The 17,248-nt window shown below is 49.4% G+C and overlaps 1 protein-coding gene across 1 annotated transcript; it reads right to left on the minus strand.

The window, feature by feature from the left end:
• Positions 1-2,459: 2,459 nt before the first annotated feature.
• LOC308501159 (calmodulin-like) lies at positions 2,460-2,909 on the minus strand (the record flags this gene model as incomplete). Its single annotated transcript, XM_081057033.1, has 1 exon — positions 2,460-2,909. One exon carries the CDS (start codon positions 2,907-2,909, stop codon positions 2,460-2,462), a length of 450 nt encoding a protein of 149 aa, XP_080913159.1.
• Between the last annotated feature and the right edge of the window lie 14,339 nt (positions 2,910-17,248).

The following is a 17,248-nucleotide window of genomic DNA, read 5'->3' on the forward strand; positions in this document are numbered from 1 at the left end:
CTCCACTAAAGGCTCTCAAGCCTGTGGAAACTCAGGCTGCGGTTCCAGCATAACACGTGCGGTTACAGAAAAATTAATTTGCTAAACCACCAGGAGGCTGCGTGGAAGCCCAAAACAACAACTTGCCTGCTTCCCGCTGAAGGTTAGCAGGCCCAGAGCTTATTGGCCAGGGCTTAGTTAGGCCGACACTGGGAAAGAAGGCAGCAAAATGCCAACTCCCCAGCCAGATCCAGGCTGGCCACTACAGACCGGTTGACACGGGCTGTGAAGGGTGACCCCTGACCCCATCCCTTTCCTTACCTGTTTCTTTCCTGCAGCATTTAGGATACATCCCATGAAAGACACTAATTTCGGAATCATATTTATCCCTGGGGGAGATGTCAATTTTCCTTTGGCAGGTGGGGCTGTAACGCATGTCTGAACCTCCAAGGTGATGACTGGCTTAGCTATTCTGCTCATGGGGGGATTCGGGGGTGCCCAAGGGAGCTGCGTCCAATAACATCTGGATGTTCTGTCCCGCACACAGGTGGGCAGCTGATCCCAACTGCTGAGGGCTGTGGGGAGGATGGTTCACAGGCCCAGCCTGCAAGGCCCCGCCACAGGAGACCACCCTCCTCTCCCCAGCGCATTAGGGACCCCTCAACTCCTGCCCCCTTCCCGCCTCTTCTGTTCCCTTGAACTGCCCCAAGGGGTGGAATTATGTTGCCAAGACTCAGAGTGTTAGAGCTGGGAGGGATTCCTACAAGTGACAGAAATTGTAGCTGCCCAGCATTGAGCAGCGACTGCCCACCAGTCGCTGGTTGCCCATCTTAACACTAAGATGATTTCTAATCCCCACAGATGCTAGAGAGGCCTGATTACAGTCATGGGGCACAGTGGAGGCAAAGGGGCTAGGGACAGGCAATGAGGGCTCAAGGCTACAGCCTTGCATTCAAGCCCAGCTCTGTCACTTACCGCCTGTGGGACATCCGGCTGATTTCTTAAGCTCTCCGTGTCCCAGCTTCCTCATTGGTAAGACGGGGAGCCACTAACACTGGCTCGAACAGAGAGTAGTGGTGAGCTGCCGTGCCTGCTGAGTGCTCACAACAGTGCCCGCCCCGCTTCCCCAGTGGAGTTGGGGCGTGCTGCGAGAGCGTCAGCTCTTATCATGGAGAGCTAAGGGGTTTGAGTGCAGTCAGCAGCAAGCATTGCAAGGCCAAATCCCAGTCTGTCCAGCCCCAAAGCTCACATTCTTCATTTTACATATGAGGAAACACACATGGTGAGGAGGGGGTGTCAGGGAAAAAGGACTTATTGAAGATTGGCTGGCTGCTTTGTGACTGTCCCAGGACTAGAAGGGCATTTCAGATGAGCCCCAGCATAGTGTTGACCGCCCCCCCAAAACACTGCCTCCCTTTAGAACTGAAATAATCTCCGACAAGGCTTCTTCACCCCCTGGGTTACCTGATGTGCCCTCTGGGAGCTGTGGCAGGATGCGGTAACTGGTGGTTGCCCACACATACCGGGCACACAGCAAGCACTCGGCTCCTACACAGGCTACATGGATTTGTAACCACTCTCTGCTACTGGTTTATCCATTTTATTTGAAATAAATAGTCACGATTTACCTTCCCTGCACTTGTCTCTTTTCACTATGCCCAACAATACAAGACTTCATAGCATTTTCCAAAAGCACAATCATGGAGAGTCCTACCTTGTTTTAAACCCTGGATTTAACGAGGATCATTTCATCCAGAACCAGAAGAAAAGAAACATCACAGGTACACGAGCATTTTATTTATTCCCCTCTGGCTTCCCTCTCTCTTTCATTCAAATTTCCCTCCAAGAACGTGAATAAGGACGTGTTACAACTGACCCTGGTTTTACTCCCACCTTCAAAAGATGAATCACAGCCATTTGGCAAAGGCGGAGGGAACAGGCAGGTACTGTGCTGTCTTTTAGGAGGCCTGGTCTCTATTGTCAGTCTCCGTCACCACCCCCACGCCAAGGCAAGATGCCTCCCACCCGCCAGAATCCAGCAGCACATGAAGTCTGAGGGCCACAGCCGCCCCGTCCCCTGGGCCCAGAGGGCTCTGTGATGTCACACTGCTCCCTTCCCACAGAACAGTCAGTGCGACTTTTACCGATCCTTCTGTCTGTTGTCCATGCAGACTGCCCTCACTTCTCTTTCTACTCCTGAGGGGCAGAAACACACGGTTTGCTGGGCTTGGGAGCGGCCTCTGCCATTCTTGGTAAGAAGAGGGTGGAGGAGTTTGGCAGGACAGAGGAGACAAAATGAGATGAGAAAGGGGAATTGACCCCCCCTTGCCTGAGAAGCTGCAGTGGGGGAGGAAGCTGGAGGGGTGGAGGAAGCAATGCGAGGCCTGAGGCTCTTGCGACAGCCAGAGGCAGATCCCCAGCAAAGTGGCGCCTGCTGGGACACCCCCGGTGGTGCTGCAACGCCCCGGCCCGCTAGCCCCTCACTTGGAGACCAGCATGCGGACGAACTCCTCGTAGTTGACCTGCCCGTCGCCATCCACGTCTGCGGCCCGTATCATCTCCTCCACCTCCTGGCCACTCAGCTTCTCCCCCAGCCTGGTCATCACATGTCGCAGCTCGGCCGCGCTGACCAGGCCGTTGCCGTCCTTGTCGAACACACGGAAGGCCTCCCGGATCTCCTCCTCGCTGTCCCTGTCCTTCATCCTCCTGGCCATCACTCCCAGAAACTCAGAGAAGTCCACGGTGCCGTTGCCGTCCCGGTCGATCTCACTGACCATGGCCTGGAGATCGGCTTGTGTGGGGTTCTGACCCAGGGCCCGCATGACAGTGCCCAGCTCCTGGGTGGTGATGGTGCCATCCCCATCCTTGTCAAAGAGGGAGAAGGCTTCCTTAAACTCGGCCACCTGCTCCTCTGTCAGCTGGTCGGCCATGGCACGGGAGGGTGCAGGTGGGGGCTCCCTGGCTCCTCTCTGGTGGGGCAGGACAGATGGCCGGCTGGCGGGCGCTAGAGCCCTGGCTTGACTGGCTGGTGCTTATGAAGGAGCAGGGTTCTCCCTCACCTTTCAGACTCCCCCGCCCTGCGGTTGCCTGAAGGCGGGGTCCTGTTGGAACAGGAGTCCAGGACCAGGAATGAGGCTGGTTGGCTAATTGAGCTGACGCCAGCACCTTGGCGTGAAAGGCAGTGGCTCTGCAGCCCGCCATCACTCAGCTGCCAGGAACCACAGACGGACATTTCGATGAGGTATGCTGGACAACCTCTAGAGAGATTACTTTGGGGTTTTCCTCCTTGAATTTTCCCTTTCCCTTTTCTCCTCTCCAATCTTCACACCCTTCACTCAATAAAATACCCTGCCCTGCACCCCTTCTTCTCTTCAGCTGAGGTTTTTGGCAGGATGAAAAGCAGAAGTTGTCTTTGCCTGAAAGGAACTTGTTTTAGTTGTCCTTGGTTTCCAAGGCCTGAAAGAAAGTCAAGGTTCCCAAGAGGGTTTTCAGAGAAGGAACAAAGGTTTTTTTCCTTCAGATAGAAGCAGACTGTCTTCTTAACCTGAGAAAAAACATGAATGGAGAAAGATTTCCTCCAACTCATTCATTCACTTGTTTTTTTTTTGGCAGATATATATGGGCCTACTATGTGCAGATACTACTCTATAAGCTGGGAATAGAGCTGTGAACAAGACAGGCAACTCCAAGCTGTTCCATCCAAGAAATAGTTAGCAAGCAATCTTACAAGCAAGATTGTTGGATATTTTTGATAAACGCTATGAAGGCAATATAAGGAGTGATGATGGAGAGAACATGGGGAGATTACTCCTACAGTGACTCAAGTGAAGGAAGGTTTCTCTGTAGAGGTGGCACTTGAGGGTGACCTGCAGGGAGAGAAGGGGCTTCCAGGCAGGGAGGCTGGGAAGGCTCAAAGTCGGGGGTGGGAGAAGGATGGGTACGGGACAGAATGGTGGCCAGTGTGGCTGTAGCCTCATGGGTGAAGGGGAGAGAAGATGAAGACGAGAAGGACACACAAGCGAGGCCCTGTAGGATGCTATGTAGTTTTAACAAAACACAGTATCACCACCAATCGCACTAGGAAAGTCTTTAAGCACTGGAAAATCTCAAGTGCATGGGGGCAACACGAAATTGTGAGAATTCTAATTTTCATTTGAAAGCTCAGATTTCATCCTCGACAACAAATACTGTCAGCTGTTTTCCTTGAAGTGACAAGCTCACTTTATGCATTTTTGAGAAAACGTCTGCCAAATACCAAGTCCAAATAACCATAGTTTGTCTATCAGCTGTTCTTTCCAATAAAAATGGCATTCCATGAAAAAGCTTACCCTGCTACTCATGTAGTAACACAAGTGTTTTCTTATGACAACCATCGTACTTCAATATTCAGCAGAATATTAAAGATGGGCACGCAAGGGTTGAATTTAATAAAATAATAATTTTATTGCTATTCTTAAGTGAAGCTGGATTTTTTTTAAAAAAATTAAAGCTGTGGTGGTGAAGAATATATTGACAACTAACTAGAACAGGAGTCTGAATTCACGCTCAGGGGTTAGTAATGTTACCCACCATTGTTTTTTTTACCTCAGTACAAGATGCCAAGACAGTGACAAGTGACAGTGACAAGACAGGCAAATAATGTCTTGGTATTATTATGAGAATAGTTTGGACCTCCCAGGCCCTCTGAAAGGGTATTGGGGACACACGCCTCCCCACCCCCACCCCCACCGATGGATCCATGGAACACATTTAGAGGACCGTGGCTGTGGAGTGTTGGAAACCAGCAGTCTGAACCGGGTGTAGAATTCCTGGGCTGGAGGTGAGAGGCACTGAGAACACTGGAATCTTGGCAGGGATGGTGTTGGCCTTACCAAGTACAGCGTTAGCGAAGAGCCCAATAGACACACCTCAGGGGAACCCACCGCTGCAGCTACTTCCTTTGAAGAGCAGATGATCCAAGGTATTCCCTTCTCCTCTGAATTGCCTTCTCCTCTATAATAGCTTTTGCTAAAATGAATTCGTTCAGGACCCTCATGAATGTGTCTCTCCTGCCAGGTGCTGTAGAGAAAGATAGATAGTCTTTTCCACTAGTTCCATTCCTGTGTCTTGCTAGACTGGGTGTGGCGAGCCTGGCTGTGGGTCTCTCTTGTTTTTTCTCTCTCTCGACTAAGCCATTCACCGGCCCTAACATTTGCTCATCTACTTCCCTTTCCCAAATATAAATATAATACCTGGTCTTCGTGCGTTCAGGCTGCTATAACAAGACATCCCAGACTGGGTGACTTAACGGCAGACATTTATCTCTCACAGTCTTGAGGATGGGAGTCTGAAATTGGGGGCCAGCATAATCGGTTGAGGGCCCTCTTCTGCGTTGCAGACTTCTTGCTGTGTCTTCACATGGAAAGCAGGGCTAGGGGTCTTCCTAGAGCCTCTTGTATGGGGCATGAATGCCACTCATGAAGGTTCCATTCTCAGTAATACCATCACATTTGGAGGTTAGGGTTCTACATATGAATTTTGGGGAGATACATGTACAAGTATTCAAGCCACAGTACACCTTCACAATGTAACATTTATGTATTAACTTCAAATTTATTGAGCAATTACTCTGTGGCAAACACATATCAGCAAATCATCCAGACAGCCAGGATCATAAAATCTAGCCAGACCCCCAGAAGGTGACCCCCACCGCCCAAGCACCCTATGAAGCCCCCTGGTAAGCTGGCTTCCATTTCTGGTCCGGGTGGCCATCGAGGAATACCAAACATCTCCATGCCTGGCAGCCACCAGGCCACCAGGTATTCTCCGGCAAGTGTGAAGGTTCAGGGCTGTGGATGAGTTTCTGCTCTTTCTCCAGGTCCCTCCTGGAAGCCCTCTCCACCTCCATCCCTTTCCTGCGTCTGCCCTACCACCGGCTTGAGAGCGTAGACAGAGCCATGACTCTCTCTGCGGGCTGGGTACCTGCCGGAGGTCCATCTTCTTGGGGGTATCATTTCATCTGCTGATGCTCCACCCTCCAGACACCTACCCAGGGCTCGTCCTCTATTTCCCGTCTGTGCATTGATGCTGGAAAGTGCTCCTGCCCCATGGACACCACCTGAGTTGCCTGGGCCCCGTGAAGGTGGACATATGGTCCCAGCTGTGTGCAAGCCATTTGGTCCCATAGCACTTTTATCTGACTCGCTCTTTATTATGGTCACCATGCTGGCCCATGGTCACCATAGTCACCACGTTGGCCCAGACTTCTTAGAAAGAGTCCAGAACACAGTCAAAGTGATGGGGGCCGGCAGATCAAGAGGTGGAGTGGGACGTCTCTCTTCAAAGCCAACTGTGAAAGTTAGGCAGACAGTCCAACCAGTGTCCTCCTAGAGGGACTAGGTAGAGGGACAAGTGGCAGAGTCAGAACAGAGGTGGAGAGGGTCCCGAGAGGACTAGAGTATGGCCAAAGGACCTGTGGTGGCACCTTCAACTTTCCCCTTGACGATGGGTGTTTGTCATGTGGCTTTAGGGTTATTTGGGAAACATACAAAAGGGAGAATTAAAATAGTTCCCTAGAGTCCCCTGGTTCCAACCACATGTGCCAAGGTGAACTCCTGGCCGGCCCTGTCTCAGGCTGTCTCAGCTTTGGTCTCACAGCTAAAGTTCCTATCTGTGACTTTCCTTAAGGACATCCCTAATGTCTCCCAGAAATGACCAGATGACTGGATTCGTGAGGGATACATGGCTTCCGCTCTTCTGAGATCTCTGCCCCGCAGTCTAAGAAACAACACAAATGGTACAGACACACCAGGGACACAATGATGAGACACTGACCATGCTGATCCACTCCCTCAGGACAGGAGTGGCACCTGTGCATGCACGTGACATTGGCTTCTGCTGTTTCCTGCTTTCCAAGGTCAGCATTGACTGAACATAAACAGGCTCTGTGTTCCAACTCATACTGACCACGGGGCAAAACAACACTTTCCCAGTCACTCCCATGGCTCGGAGAGGGTCCTCTCAACTAATGCAGGGACTTTCTGTGGGAACCAGGGGCCCTGGGCCTTCTTTTAAAACCTTCCCGCTAAAGGCTGTCCCAGAATCGGTGCATGACCCAGCTCTTGAAATGACTCTTGGTCAGTTTTGTGAATCATCAAGATTCTGGAGCTGGATGGAGTTTAAGTTAAGGGAGGGGATCGTTGTTCTGGATCAGAGCAGTTTGATTGAGATCTGATAAATAGCCAGAGAAAACGTCACTCAGGAGGCTGGGACGTGAGAACACCTCTTCCAGAGCTCGGTGGTAAACGGCAGGTGTGGTTCCCTTTTATGATTCGAGGCCTCACCTGCAGAATGAAGTCCACCAAGTATGGAGGAAGCTGAAAAACTCGGGTTGTTTTGAGAGTTTCCTGGGTCTTCTTGGTTTGGCGTGTCCTGAGGTCAGGTCCCACTGCTCTCACCAGGGAGTTGGTGGATGAGTTTAGCCTTCTGGGCCAAGGCGCCTTAGCTGCTCACCTGGTAAGGCCAGCGCCTTCAGGGTCTTCGAGCACCTCTGTCAGAGCATTTTCTCAAGAGCACACCTACGGGATATAAAAGTGGCCTGTATTTAATTCCTGCAAGCCACTTTGATTAAATCGGGATTAAATGACTGCCCAAACAGATGCAAATGAGTAATAAATCTCACAACAAAAGCAGCCAAACAAGTAAAAATCTCTTCTCAGACTTCCTGATTTCCTGGAAAAAGGGTGATTTCTTTTTCTGATACATACCAGGGTTGGCAACTTTTCCCAAGTAGCTTGCCTGTGCTCACTGGCTCCCCTCCTCCCCACTGGTGAAGGGCAGGTAAAGGGGTTCCAGCCTGGCCTTGGGGAGCAGGGAAGGGGGAGGGAAGTGTGGACGAACATGCGCTGGTTCGAGAAGGGCTCGTTTGTACGACCTTTCTTTCAAACATCCGCCTTTCAAACTTCATATTTGGTGTTTTGAAAAATATTGACAAACAGAAAATTGTGGGGTGATGTTGCTGAGGGCACAGGGACACGTGCTATAAATCTTTGATATCATTATACATTTGATAATCGTCTTGTTACTTTAAGCCCACACACCATAGGGGAGTGGTAATTTTCTTCAAGAGAACAAGTTGATCTTCCCTAAGGGTATGGAACGCACTAAGAGACAGGAAAAGTGTTTGTTCCAAGTTCAAGCCTTTGAAGTTTATGATTGTGATGAAAACCTTTGCATTTAATACAGGAAGACGTGTGTGTGTGTGTGCGTGCGTGTGTTTGAACATGTGTGCCTGCTGGTAAGCACATGAGGTGTGGAGAAAGCAGGAGGGCCTGGGACATGAGCTTGGTACTTGGATGAGTGATTTGGAGGAGCTGAATGGCAGTTCCAGTCTAGCCAGAGGTTACTTGGGAGGTCATTCCTCCAGTGATTTTAAATTTGCTCTTTGAAACCTGTGGACCCTGCAAAGGTCCTTCTGGAGAAGCATAGAGGGCAAGGGGAGGGGCGGGGGAGAGGCCCGGGGTGCCGACCTTCCTTTCCCCACCGCCAACCCGGAAAGTGCACTTTTCACTGTGTCATGGTTGTTGGGCAAGCTGCAGCTGTGGTGGCACTCAGATTTCCTGGGATGAATGAACCTAATGAAATTGGGTGAGGACGGTGGGGAAGGCTTGTGCCCACGGGGAGTGCAGTGTGGTGGGAAGTTCTGGGCACAATGATTGTGACACTGGTGCCATCGACCGCACAGAGCCAGTGTCTCAGTGCAAACTAAGAGTTTCAAGGTCCAGTCCCAACACTGAGAGTGCCACCAATGGAAAACGCTGTGGCATTTCCGTGTGTGCATTTCTGCATTTGTACAAGGAAGGGAACAAAGAGCTGCTGACGTCATCTCTAAAAGAATATGGAGATGATCAAAAGAACATCACCTGGACTAAGTGTTTCATGCTGAGAAGAGGCCAGATTTGGTGATTCAGAGGAGGGATGACTCTAGGAAATGTGGCAGTCGTTCAGGAGGTGGAAGGGGTGGGCAGTGGGGGTGTGGTGTGGCCCAAGAGAACACAGTGAAGAAGTGAGAGGGTGATGGCAGTTAGTGAGGGGAGGAGGGACCTGGAATGTGCCAGGTTCTGAGATTTTTCCTTCTTGGTCTGGTGAAGGACATCAGCTGCAAGTGGAGCTTAATGGATGCAGAAAAGATAAAACATGCCCAAGAATTAAAGCTAAAGAAGGGAGAAAAAAACAAAAGGAGTAAGGGAAAGAAGAAAAAGATCTGACAGATGTGGCTTCTTGCTTGGTTTCTTATCACAGCTGCTTGCCTTCCCCACTGCTTACCGCCCTGCCTGGTCCTGGGAGCCCTTGAGGAATGGTTGTGGGAGACACACCACAGAGGGAAGAGGAGAGGAGAAGAGGAAGCACACACTGCTTCCTTCTCTGAAGGGAGCTGGGAAATGGTGTTCGTGAGGCAGTGTCAACAGGGCTCCAAGGAAGAACACACCCCATGGACTCTGACTATGAAGCATGTCATGACGGCTCCAGGCACACGAGGAGGCAGCCACATGTCTTAGAAATGACAAGTTTGATGTGCGTGTTTGACTGACAGGGAAAGTTAATTTTGTTTTGCAGCCTTGCTCAGGAGAAAAAGGGAACTGTAAATGTTGGCAGAGCTTCATATTTCACTCATTCATTTATCCATCTACCCATTCATGCATTATCATTCATCAGAGGACTACGCAATGTGAGTATACTTTGTGCCAGCACCTGTCTGGCCTGAGGACATCAGGACGGTTATGACAGTGTCCCCACTGTCAAGGAGCTCATGGTCTAGATACACACGCGTCGTGAACAAATACCGTGGGTGTTCAATGGATGGAGTGACTAATTCTATGGAGGACTGGGAAAAACTTCCGCAGAGGGGAGCTGGTATTTAAAATCTCTAAGTCAGTAGGCGCGAGGGCAGAGCATGCACTGGGGTGGAGTGGAGGGTGGGATTCCCAGATCTGGCACGTGACGCCTGAAGAGGTTTCAACGAGAGACTGTAGGACTTGTCTAATAACATCACTGACATTGAGACACAGGAGGGAAGAGCCCAGTGTAGAGTCTATCCCTGGATCTGACACCCCACCCCCCAACTTCCCCTCCACCTCACCTTTCCTCACCCAGACCCAAAGGCTTGGGTACTTGGGAAAGAAGGGGTTAAAAGCTCAAATCTCTATTTTTGCTAATAAGATGCTAGCAGAAATCAGACACTTCTGTGGCCTCTATGTAACAACTGGAATATGACAGACAGAGAGAGAGAGAGAGAGAGACAGAGAGAGAGAGAGAGAGAGAGAGAGAGAGAGAGACCGCCTTTTTCCTGCTGGGAACTGGCAGGTTCTATGGTCCAAGCAGCTGCTTTGCTGCCTGAGAAGTTGGGAACGAGCAGCACGTGACCTCTAGACCTGGTAGGGCTGAAAGCTGAGGCAGCCCTGGCAGAGGGAAGGCTCTGAGAGAGAAGAGTCTGGGTGGGGGCCATTCTCATGATGAGACAGGAAATGGAAGGTGTATGACATGTGAGAGCTGGGTGGGCTCTTCATACTCTCCAGTAGGAGAAAGGGCCTAGTGCTGCATCCCTCAACCCCCACCCTGACACCTTTTTAAAAGTGAAATATGGGGGGTGGTCAGTTAGCTCAGCTGGTTAGAGCATGGTGCTAATAACTCCAGGGTTGTTGGTTTGATCCATGCATGGGCCATTGTGAGCTGAGCCCTCCTTAAAAAAAAAAAAAAAAGAATAGGGAATGGAAAAACTATGGCTCTCTCTGTCTGTCTCTGTCTCTGTCTGTCTCTGTCTCTGTCTGTCTCTGTCTCTGTCTCTCTCTCTCTCTCTCTCTCTCTCTCTTTCTCTCTCTCTCTCCATGTATATATATATTACCGGTCCAAAGTTTGTGTGCCTGACTCTTCAAAAGGCCAAAACGCAAAAAGTCAGAGTTTGGAGCAAGGAAAGGTTTATTGATCAAGAAGGTGTCACTGAAAAGATGGGAGACCTTGTGTACCTCAAATCCATCTTAATAAAGTACAGAGTTGGGGCTTCTTTATGTCAAAGCGAGAAGAAATGGGAGGGACAAGAGGTGACTCGCAACCACAGACATCTGGGCACCAGCAGGGGTCCGAGGATGATGGTGCTAGTTGATGTGAGTCTGGTCACGAGGTTCCTGCAAATCTTTGATATATAATACACTGTTCCCTTATCTCCTCAGGGAGGCACTTTCTGGTAAGGGACTGGTTTTGTAAAACTCAAGCTCTAAGCAGAATTCCTCCAATGATTAGCATGCAAGACTAAGTGGAAGTGATTAGCCCGAAAGCCGTAGGAACAAAGCAGGCTTGAACAAGATGGAGCCAGACAGGCCGAGCATTTCACTCTGTTACACGTGTGTGTGTGTGTGTGTGTGTGTGTGTGTGTGTGTGTCTATATATATATATGGTACCTGGAGGACCATGTATAAGTTATAGCTTGAGAAAACAAACAAATAAAATGACTATTGACTCAGATATTTAGAATTGGTTTAGAAGACTTTAGTTCTAAAAGAGAGTTATTTCACTGTAAATGATAACAACTTGGGATATACTCAGAAAAGGGAAATGGGCTAGTATACATGACAGGATTGGTGGGAGGGACAAAAGAGAGGAACTGTAAAAGCAGATACCTTCCCTTTCTGATCGTGCACGGAACAGGATCAAGCTGGAGAACGAAACCCCTGCATTAAGAGGGAACTGGTGGGTGAGAACTCCCACTAGAATAGAATGGAAAGATATTAAAACTGTGATAAAAGGGAGGATCAAAGCAGGAGAAAAAGCTCTGCTCTCTTTTCAAGGTGCCGGAAAGTAGTCAGACATGCTAAAAAAAAAATGATAATAAAAAAAATAAATGTGAAGAAAACTCTTCTTAAAGAAGCATTAAAGGCTTGAGATCTTTCAAAGACAAATCATTATCTCCATGTGTTTAGTGGCGAGCAAAGACTTTAGAAAACACAGGTGAAGAAACTGGAGTAAAAATAGGGAAAAAGTCCCAAAGCTCAAATAAAGAGATCTGCATAACCAGTGACATGGTTATAAAAGGAGAGAGAAGGTCAAGTGAGAATCAGAGGGTATTTTGTCACAGAATGTTCTGGAAGATAGGAGGATCATGGTACATGTAAGTAAATACAGACAGATGAAGGTGACGCTGAAAGGATATTGCAAATGATAGAGTTCTCCAGAAATTGTTTCCAAGGATTTTATAGAAATGTAGCAAGTACATTTACTGAGTTACCTAATTTAAGATTTAAAACTGACTACAGTCAGTTAAGTGTGCTGCCCAAGTCACGTGGTTGGTGAGAGGCAGGCCAGTGATTGAAATGCCACCTCCTCCTGGCACATCGGTGGGCTTACCATCATCGCACAGGCCCTTGCCCTTCTGCCAGGACAGAGAGAGGCCCCTGATCAGTGCTGGGGCACCGCTTAACACTATGACTGTGCTTTGTCACAGTGTGTGCTCGGTGAGGATGTGACCACGTGGTGGAGGCCTTTGCTGCCAGCGCTCACTGAGTCTCCAAGGGTTGCTTGAGCTGGGCTTTGGCTGTCTTCAATGACATATGAAGGACAGTGGAATATAGGACACTGAGAGGCGCTACGATGCAGTGCAGGAGGGGTTGGGCTCTGGGGTAAGGCCAACCGAGATGCAAATTCCTGGCTCTTCTGTGAACCAGTTTGGTGATGTCTCTAAGGCTCCATTGCTTCATCTGGAACACAGGAATAACCAGTGAGGACAGGATGAGGTCATGCATCAAAGCCCTTAGCACAGCACCTGGTACAAAGAGCAGCTCAGTATGTTAATATACATGCCGCCCTTCCCCCTCAGATAAATGGGGCAGCACAGGCATGGGTGTGGCTTACCCAGGTTAGGCAACAAGGTGATGTCAGTCTGCAATGGATAACCCAGTAAAAGATAAGCCTGGTGGCAACCAACGGGATTGAACATTGATGCGAAAGCGTCGCAGAAACTCCATGGCCAAAGGTGGCAGGAATACCAGGGGCCACGTTCAATCGGGCACAGAGCTGTGCTGAGACCAGGGGACTTCAGGAGCTAGGAACACACTACCATCACTGATTTTGCACGAACCAATTGAAGCCCATATGAGGCTTAGAGCAGGGAAGAGGGGCTGCCCAGGGAAGGAAGCTCTGGTTCCAGGAAACTCAGTTGTCCGGATGACATTGCGGACAGAGAGTGAAGGCCAGCGGTGGGGGCACAGAAAGCGCTTTTAGGGCCTTATTATAAGGGACCATTCTCAGGGACCCAGCATCACAGCGAATCCTGTCAATGAAACTTCCAACTCTCTAGGCCAGTGGATTCAGAAGTGCATCTTAGAGTGTAAAAGAGCTAAGAGAAGAAGTAGGCATAGGAGGAGCCTATCATAGGAAAGAAAAAAAGACTGGAATTAGAGTTAGTGGGTGAATTAGTATAGGACATCTGGATTTGTAAGAAAGTGGCACATAGCGAGTGGTTGGGAAAATTTCACGGGTGGATAAAAGTTGCAAATATGTACATGCCTTTTACAATTAAACATCTATCCAACAGCAGGGCAACTCAAGAAAAGGCCTGAAAAAATATTTGCTGCTTATATGCTGCTTATTTGCTGGCAGTAAGATGCTGAAGAGATTTAGGGCAGTGGAACTCCAACCCTGGGTAACAATAGGGGTGGAGGGTTTCAAGAACTACGGACATCTGGTTAGGACAGGAGTTATGTGCGTGTGGAAAGTAATTCATTCATAGGGCGGCCAGTCTATGATAAATGCCGAGTCACAGGGTCAGCTTCCAGCTTCCCTTCTGAGGGACCAGTTCCTTCTCTCCAGTCCTCAGTTTCTCACTCTCTGAAATGGGGTTAACTATGTCTGTTGTCGCCGCAGCTGGCCGCGGGAATGGGAGGAACGGGTGATGAATAAATAAATGATAAGCATTGTTCACATGAGATGAGGTAGTGTTTAGTAAGAAAGCACATTTCTTCTCCTCAACCCAATCGTTTCACAGTCAGAAGATCCAAGCACCAAAGAAAGGCCTGGGGTCCTCACAGATGACTGGCATGGTGTGGTGCCTCAAGCCCAAGGAGAGGGACACATTCAGTAATGGTGTGGGCAGCTGGACCCAGGATACCCCACCCTGGCATGCAGATGCACTTGTCTTGCTCCTGAGTCAGACGCACCTGTACGCAGCCAGATTGAGTTCATGCTCCCTGATACGGAGGCATCCTGGCCACGGCGTCTGATGTGGGCCTGGAATTGCACAGCAGAGGGCTCATCTTCACTCTGCTTCATCCATGATGTGTGGAGTGGCAAAACCAACCCTGACCAAGTCTAAGTGTTGCAGTGAGCACAGCACACCCTTCTTTTCTTCGCCCCTCTCCCCCGAGCACAGCATCGCCCAGGGCTCCGGCGCCCTACTTCCGGTCTGGGCTCCTGCAGGGGCTGGCACGAGGTCCCCAAGGAGTGAGCACCTGGCAATCCCTCTGCTATGTGGGACTCCTCTGTGGAAACAGCTCTAGCTGAGCTGGTCGGCGGTCTGTGCTGGTCCAACTCTCCTGCTGGAACTGGCACCATGAGGACCCTTTTCCAGAGGATGGCTGAGTCTTTGTGGAGTTCACTAGGAGCCACCCCTCCCTCAGGTAATGAGGCAGCAGAACATCACCGTGGCCCTGCCCAGGTTCAGCAATGAGCTCAACCAGGCTGGAGTAGAGCCCATCCTGCTCTGCCATTTCTAGGTTCTGACCTGGTTCAAGCAGTACCCTCTGTCTCCTCCAGGCGTGTTCCCAAGGACAAGCACGGACAGGACCAAGTGTCTCTGGTCTTGTGCCAGTCCCCATCCATCCCTGTTTTGTGAGGCTCATGGTTTTTGTAGTCACCACCTCTCTCTCCTCCCCGGCCCTGTGTCAGATCCAGGGGCCGCTATCTTCTTCCTTCCCACCAACTGCATCAGGCCCAGGATTTGGAGGTCATGAACGTGCAGAGCCTCTGAGTATCACTCATTTACCGCTGGGCAGCTGGCCTAGGGCTCACTAGCTCCTGTGGGGAGGAAGGGAAACCCAAGAGGGTTAAAGTGCTGGTGAAGATGGGCAAGTCGAGCCCTGACTGCTGTATGCTGCGTGTTGCACCGTAGGCTGCAAAGCACTCCTGAGAATGCTCTTCCACCTCATTCTCTTCACATTCAGTTCCACTTTACACAGTCCTGCAAAGCATGAAGCTTAGGTGTCATTCGTCACCTCTTTTACAGGTGATGAACCTAACTCTGACTATAGTTTCTTCAAAGTGCCAAAGATGGATCCCCTTAGGCCCCATCTGATCTTTCTCTGGGACCCGGTCCTGCCAAGGCCAGAGCAGCTTGCTTCTTGGCCTTCTATGCCCTTGGCCACCTCCCACTCTCCCTTCCCAACCCCTTAATCTCTCAACTGGGAGCAAGTGAAGATGTACAATCCGCCAGGGTCATCCCTGAAGAGTGGAAGTGGCACAAGGGGCCTTGTGTGTGAGGAAAGGGAACTGTGTGCTCCCAGTTTTCCTGGGATGTTTTTTGATTTGTGCTTTTCTGAAAACTGCCTTTTTTTTTTGAGGCCAACTCCTTTCCTGGAATTTAGCCTATGTCCCCTACTACATGACCTGGTCCTGACAAGGCCTCAAATATGTCACGTCAGACGCAGAACAGGCCAACATTGCGTCACTTCACAGCCAGGAAATCTGTTCTCCCCACTGTCAACAGAAGTCAGATATAGAAACACTTGTATTTTCTCAAGTCACGCTCACGGCTCCCTGGCCTTAGGGAATGTGACACACGATATTACAGTTCAGCTTCACCGTTATGGGACGGGGGGGGGGGGGGGTGTCAACTTGTCACACGCCTGCTCAGCCCCACGCATTTAATGCTTTGCTCCTTAAATGGACCAAGAGTTTCCCAGAGTGAGCATATTTGCTTATTTAACATGGATACAACTTCTGTGATACGCTAATTGCATCCCAGGTGACACTAAAAGACACCAAATATACAACTTAAAAAGAAAATTCAAGAGCTTATCAAGTCCTGGAAAGTTTGAGAAGCTGACAAGACGGTTCCTCAGGCAGATCCAAAATGAAGGGGGAAAAGAACCCCGCTGAAACCCTCCCTGGTCTGGAAGCCCCAGAGACCACAGGCCACTTAGTCTCCAGACCTTCCAGAGAATGCCCAGTCCCCAATGGGGTCTCACGCACACCCCAAGAACACAATCAGGGATTCAATTGTCCCTAAGACAATGCTTCTCTTAGCAAGAGCTCTAGAATGGAAACCCAGTGTTTTAAATTTTATTCAGCTAAGTGTGCTTTTCTTGATTTCCTTCTTTTAAACATGGAAGCTCTTTGAGGCCTGGGATTGTGGAGAAAATAAACAAGTCCTTATAGAAATAGGAGGTATTGAGCAAAATAAAGGTGCTTTAAAGATAGGTTATCCACTTTTTTTACACACAGACACACACTTACACATACTGACCATTTTAGACATCTTTTCCTTTTTTTTTAAATTAGTTTCCCACGTTTCTGCGTAAGGACCTAACACATATTAATAACCTACATTTTTGTTCATGCTCATATAATCCTATTATTAGTTTTAATACATGGCATGTTGCCAGATTACTTAGAAAAAGGCTGCCACATACATTTGACCTTTTCACCAGAGAGAGAGAGAAAGAGAAAGAAAGAGGGCAGGAGAGAAAGAGAGAGAAAGAGAAAGAGGGGCACCTGATATTGACAATCAGATCTGGCAATCTGATATTGTCAGATTCTATAGGGCAGGGTGGGAGGTTGTCATGTGGATACTCTAGAAATATGCTGTGCTAGACAGCAACAGGACATCTCACCCACCTTGTGTTGTCATTTACACAGTGAGGAGGGCATGTTTGTATAGACACCCCATTACCCTCTTCCCTGGCTCTTCCTAGGGCAAAAGGAAGGTGGCTTTCCCAGGTGATGGGGTGTAGGGATAGTGGAAAAGGTGTCTAGTGTTCTCCAAGCAAACCTTAGGTAATAGGGAGACAGACCCCATTTGTGAGTACTGTTCTGTAACTCACTCTTTCCGAGCAGGACATTGGGACACTTGGGTGTGTCACAGTCACTCCTTTAGTTGGCAGCAGTATCCTGGGGTTGCTCCCTTCTTTTCGTTATTTTTTACCAGATGGATGGAAGAACTAGTTGTGGCTGGAGTACAGCTAAGAGGGAGAGGCTGATACAGGAGAGTCTGTACAAGCCCACTCTAATCCACACTCAAGCTTAGGGC

Source organism: Rhinolophus hipposideros (assembly GCF_964194185.1).
Source record: "Rhinolophus hipposideros genome assembly, chromosome: 1".
Taxonomy (NCBI): domain Eukaryota; kingdom Metazoa; phylum Chordata; class Mammalia; order Chiroptera; family Rhinolophidae; genus Rhinolophus; species Rhinolophus hipposideros.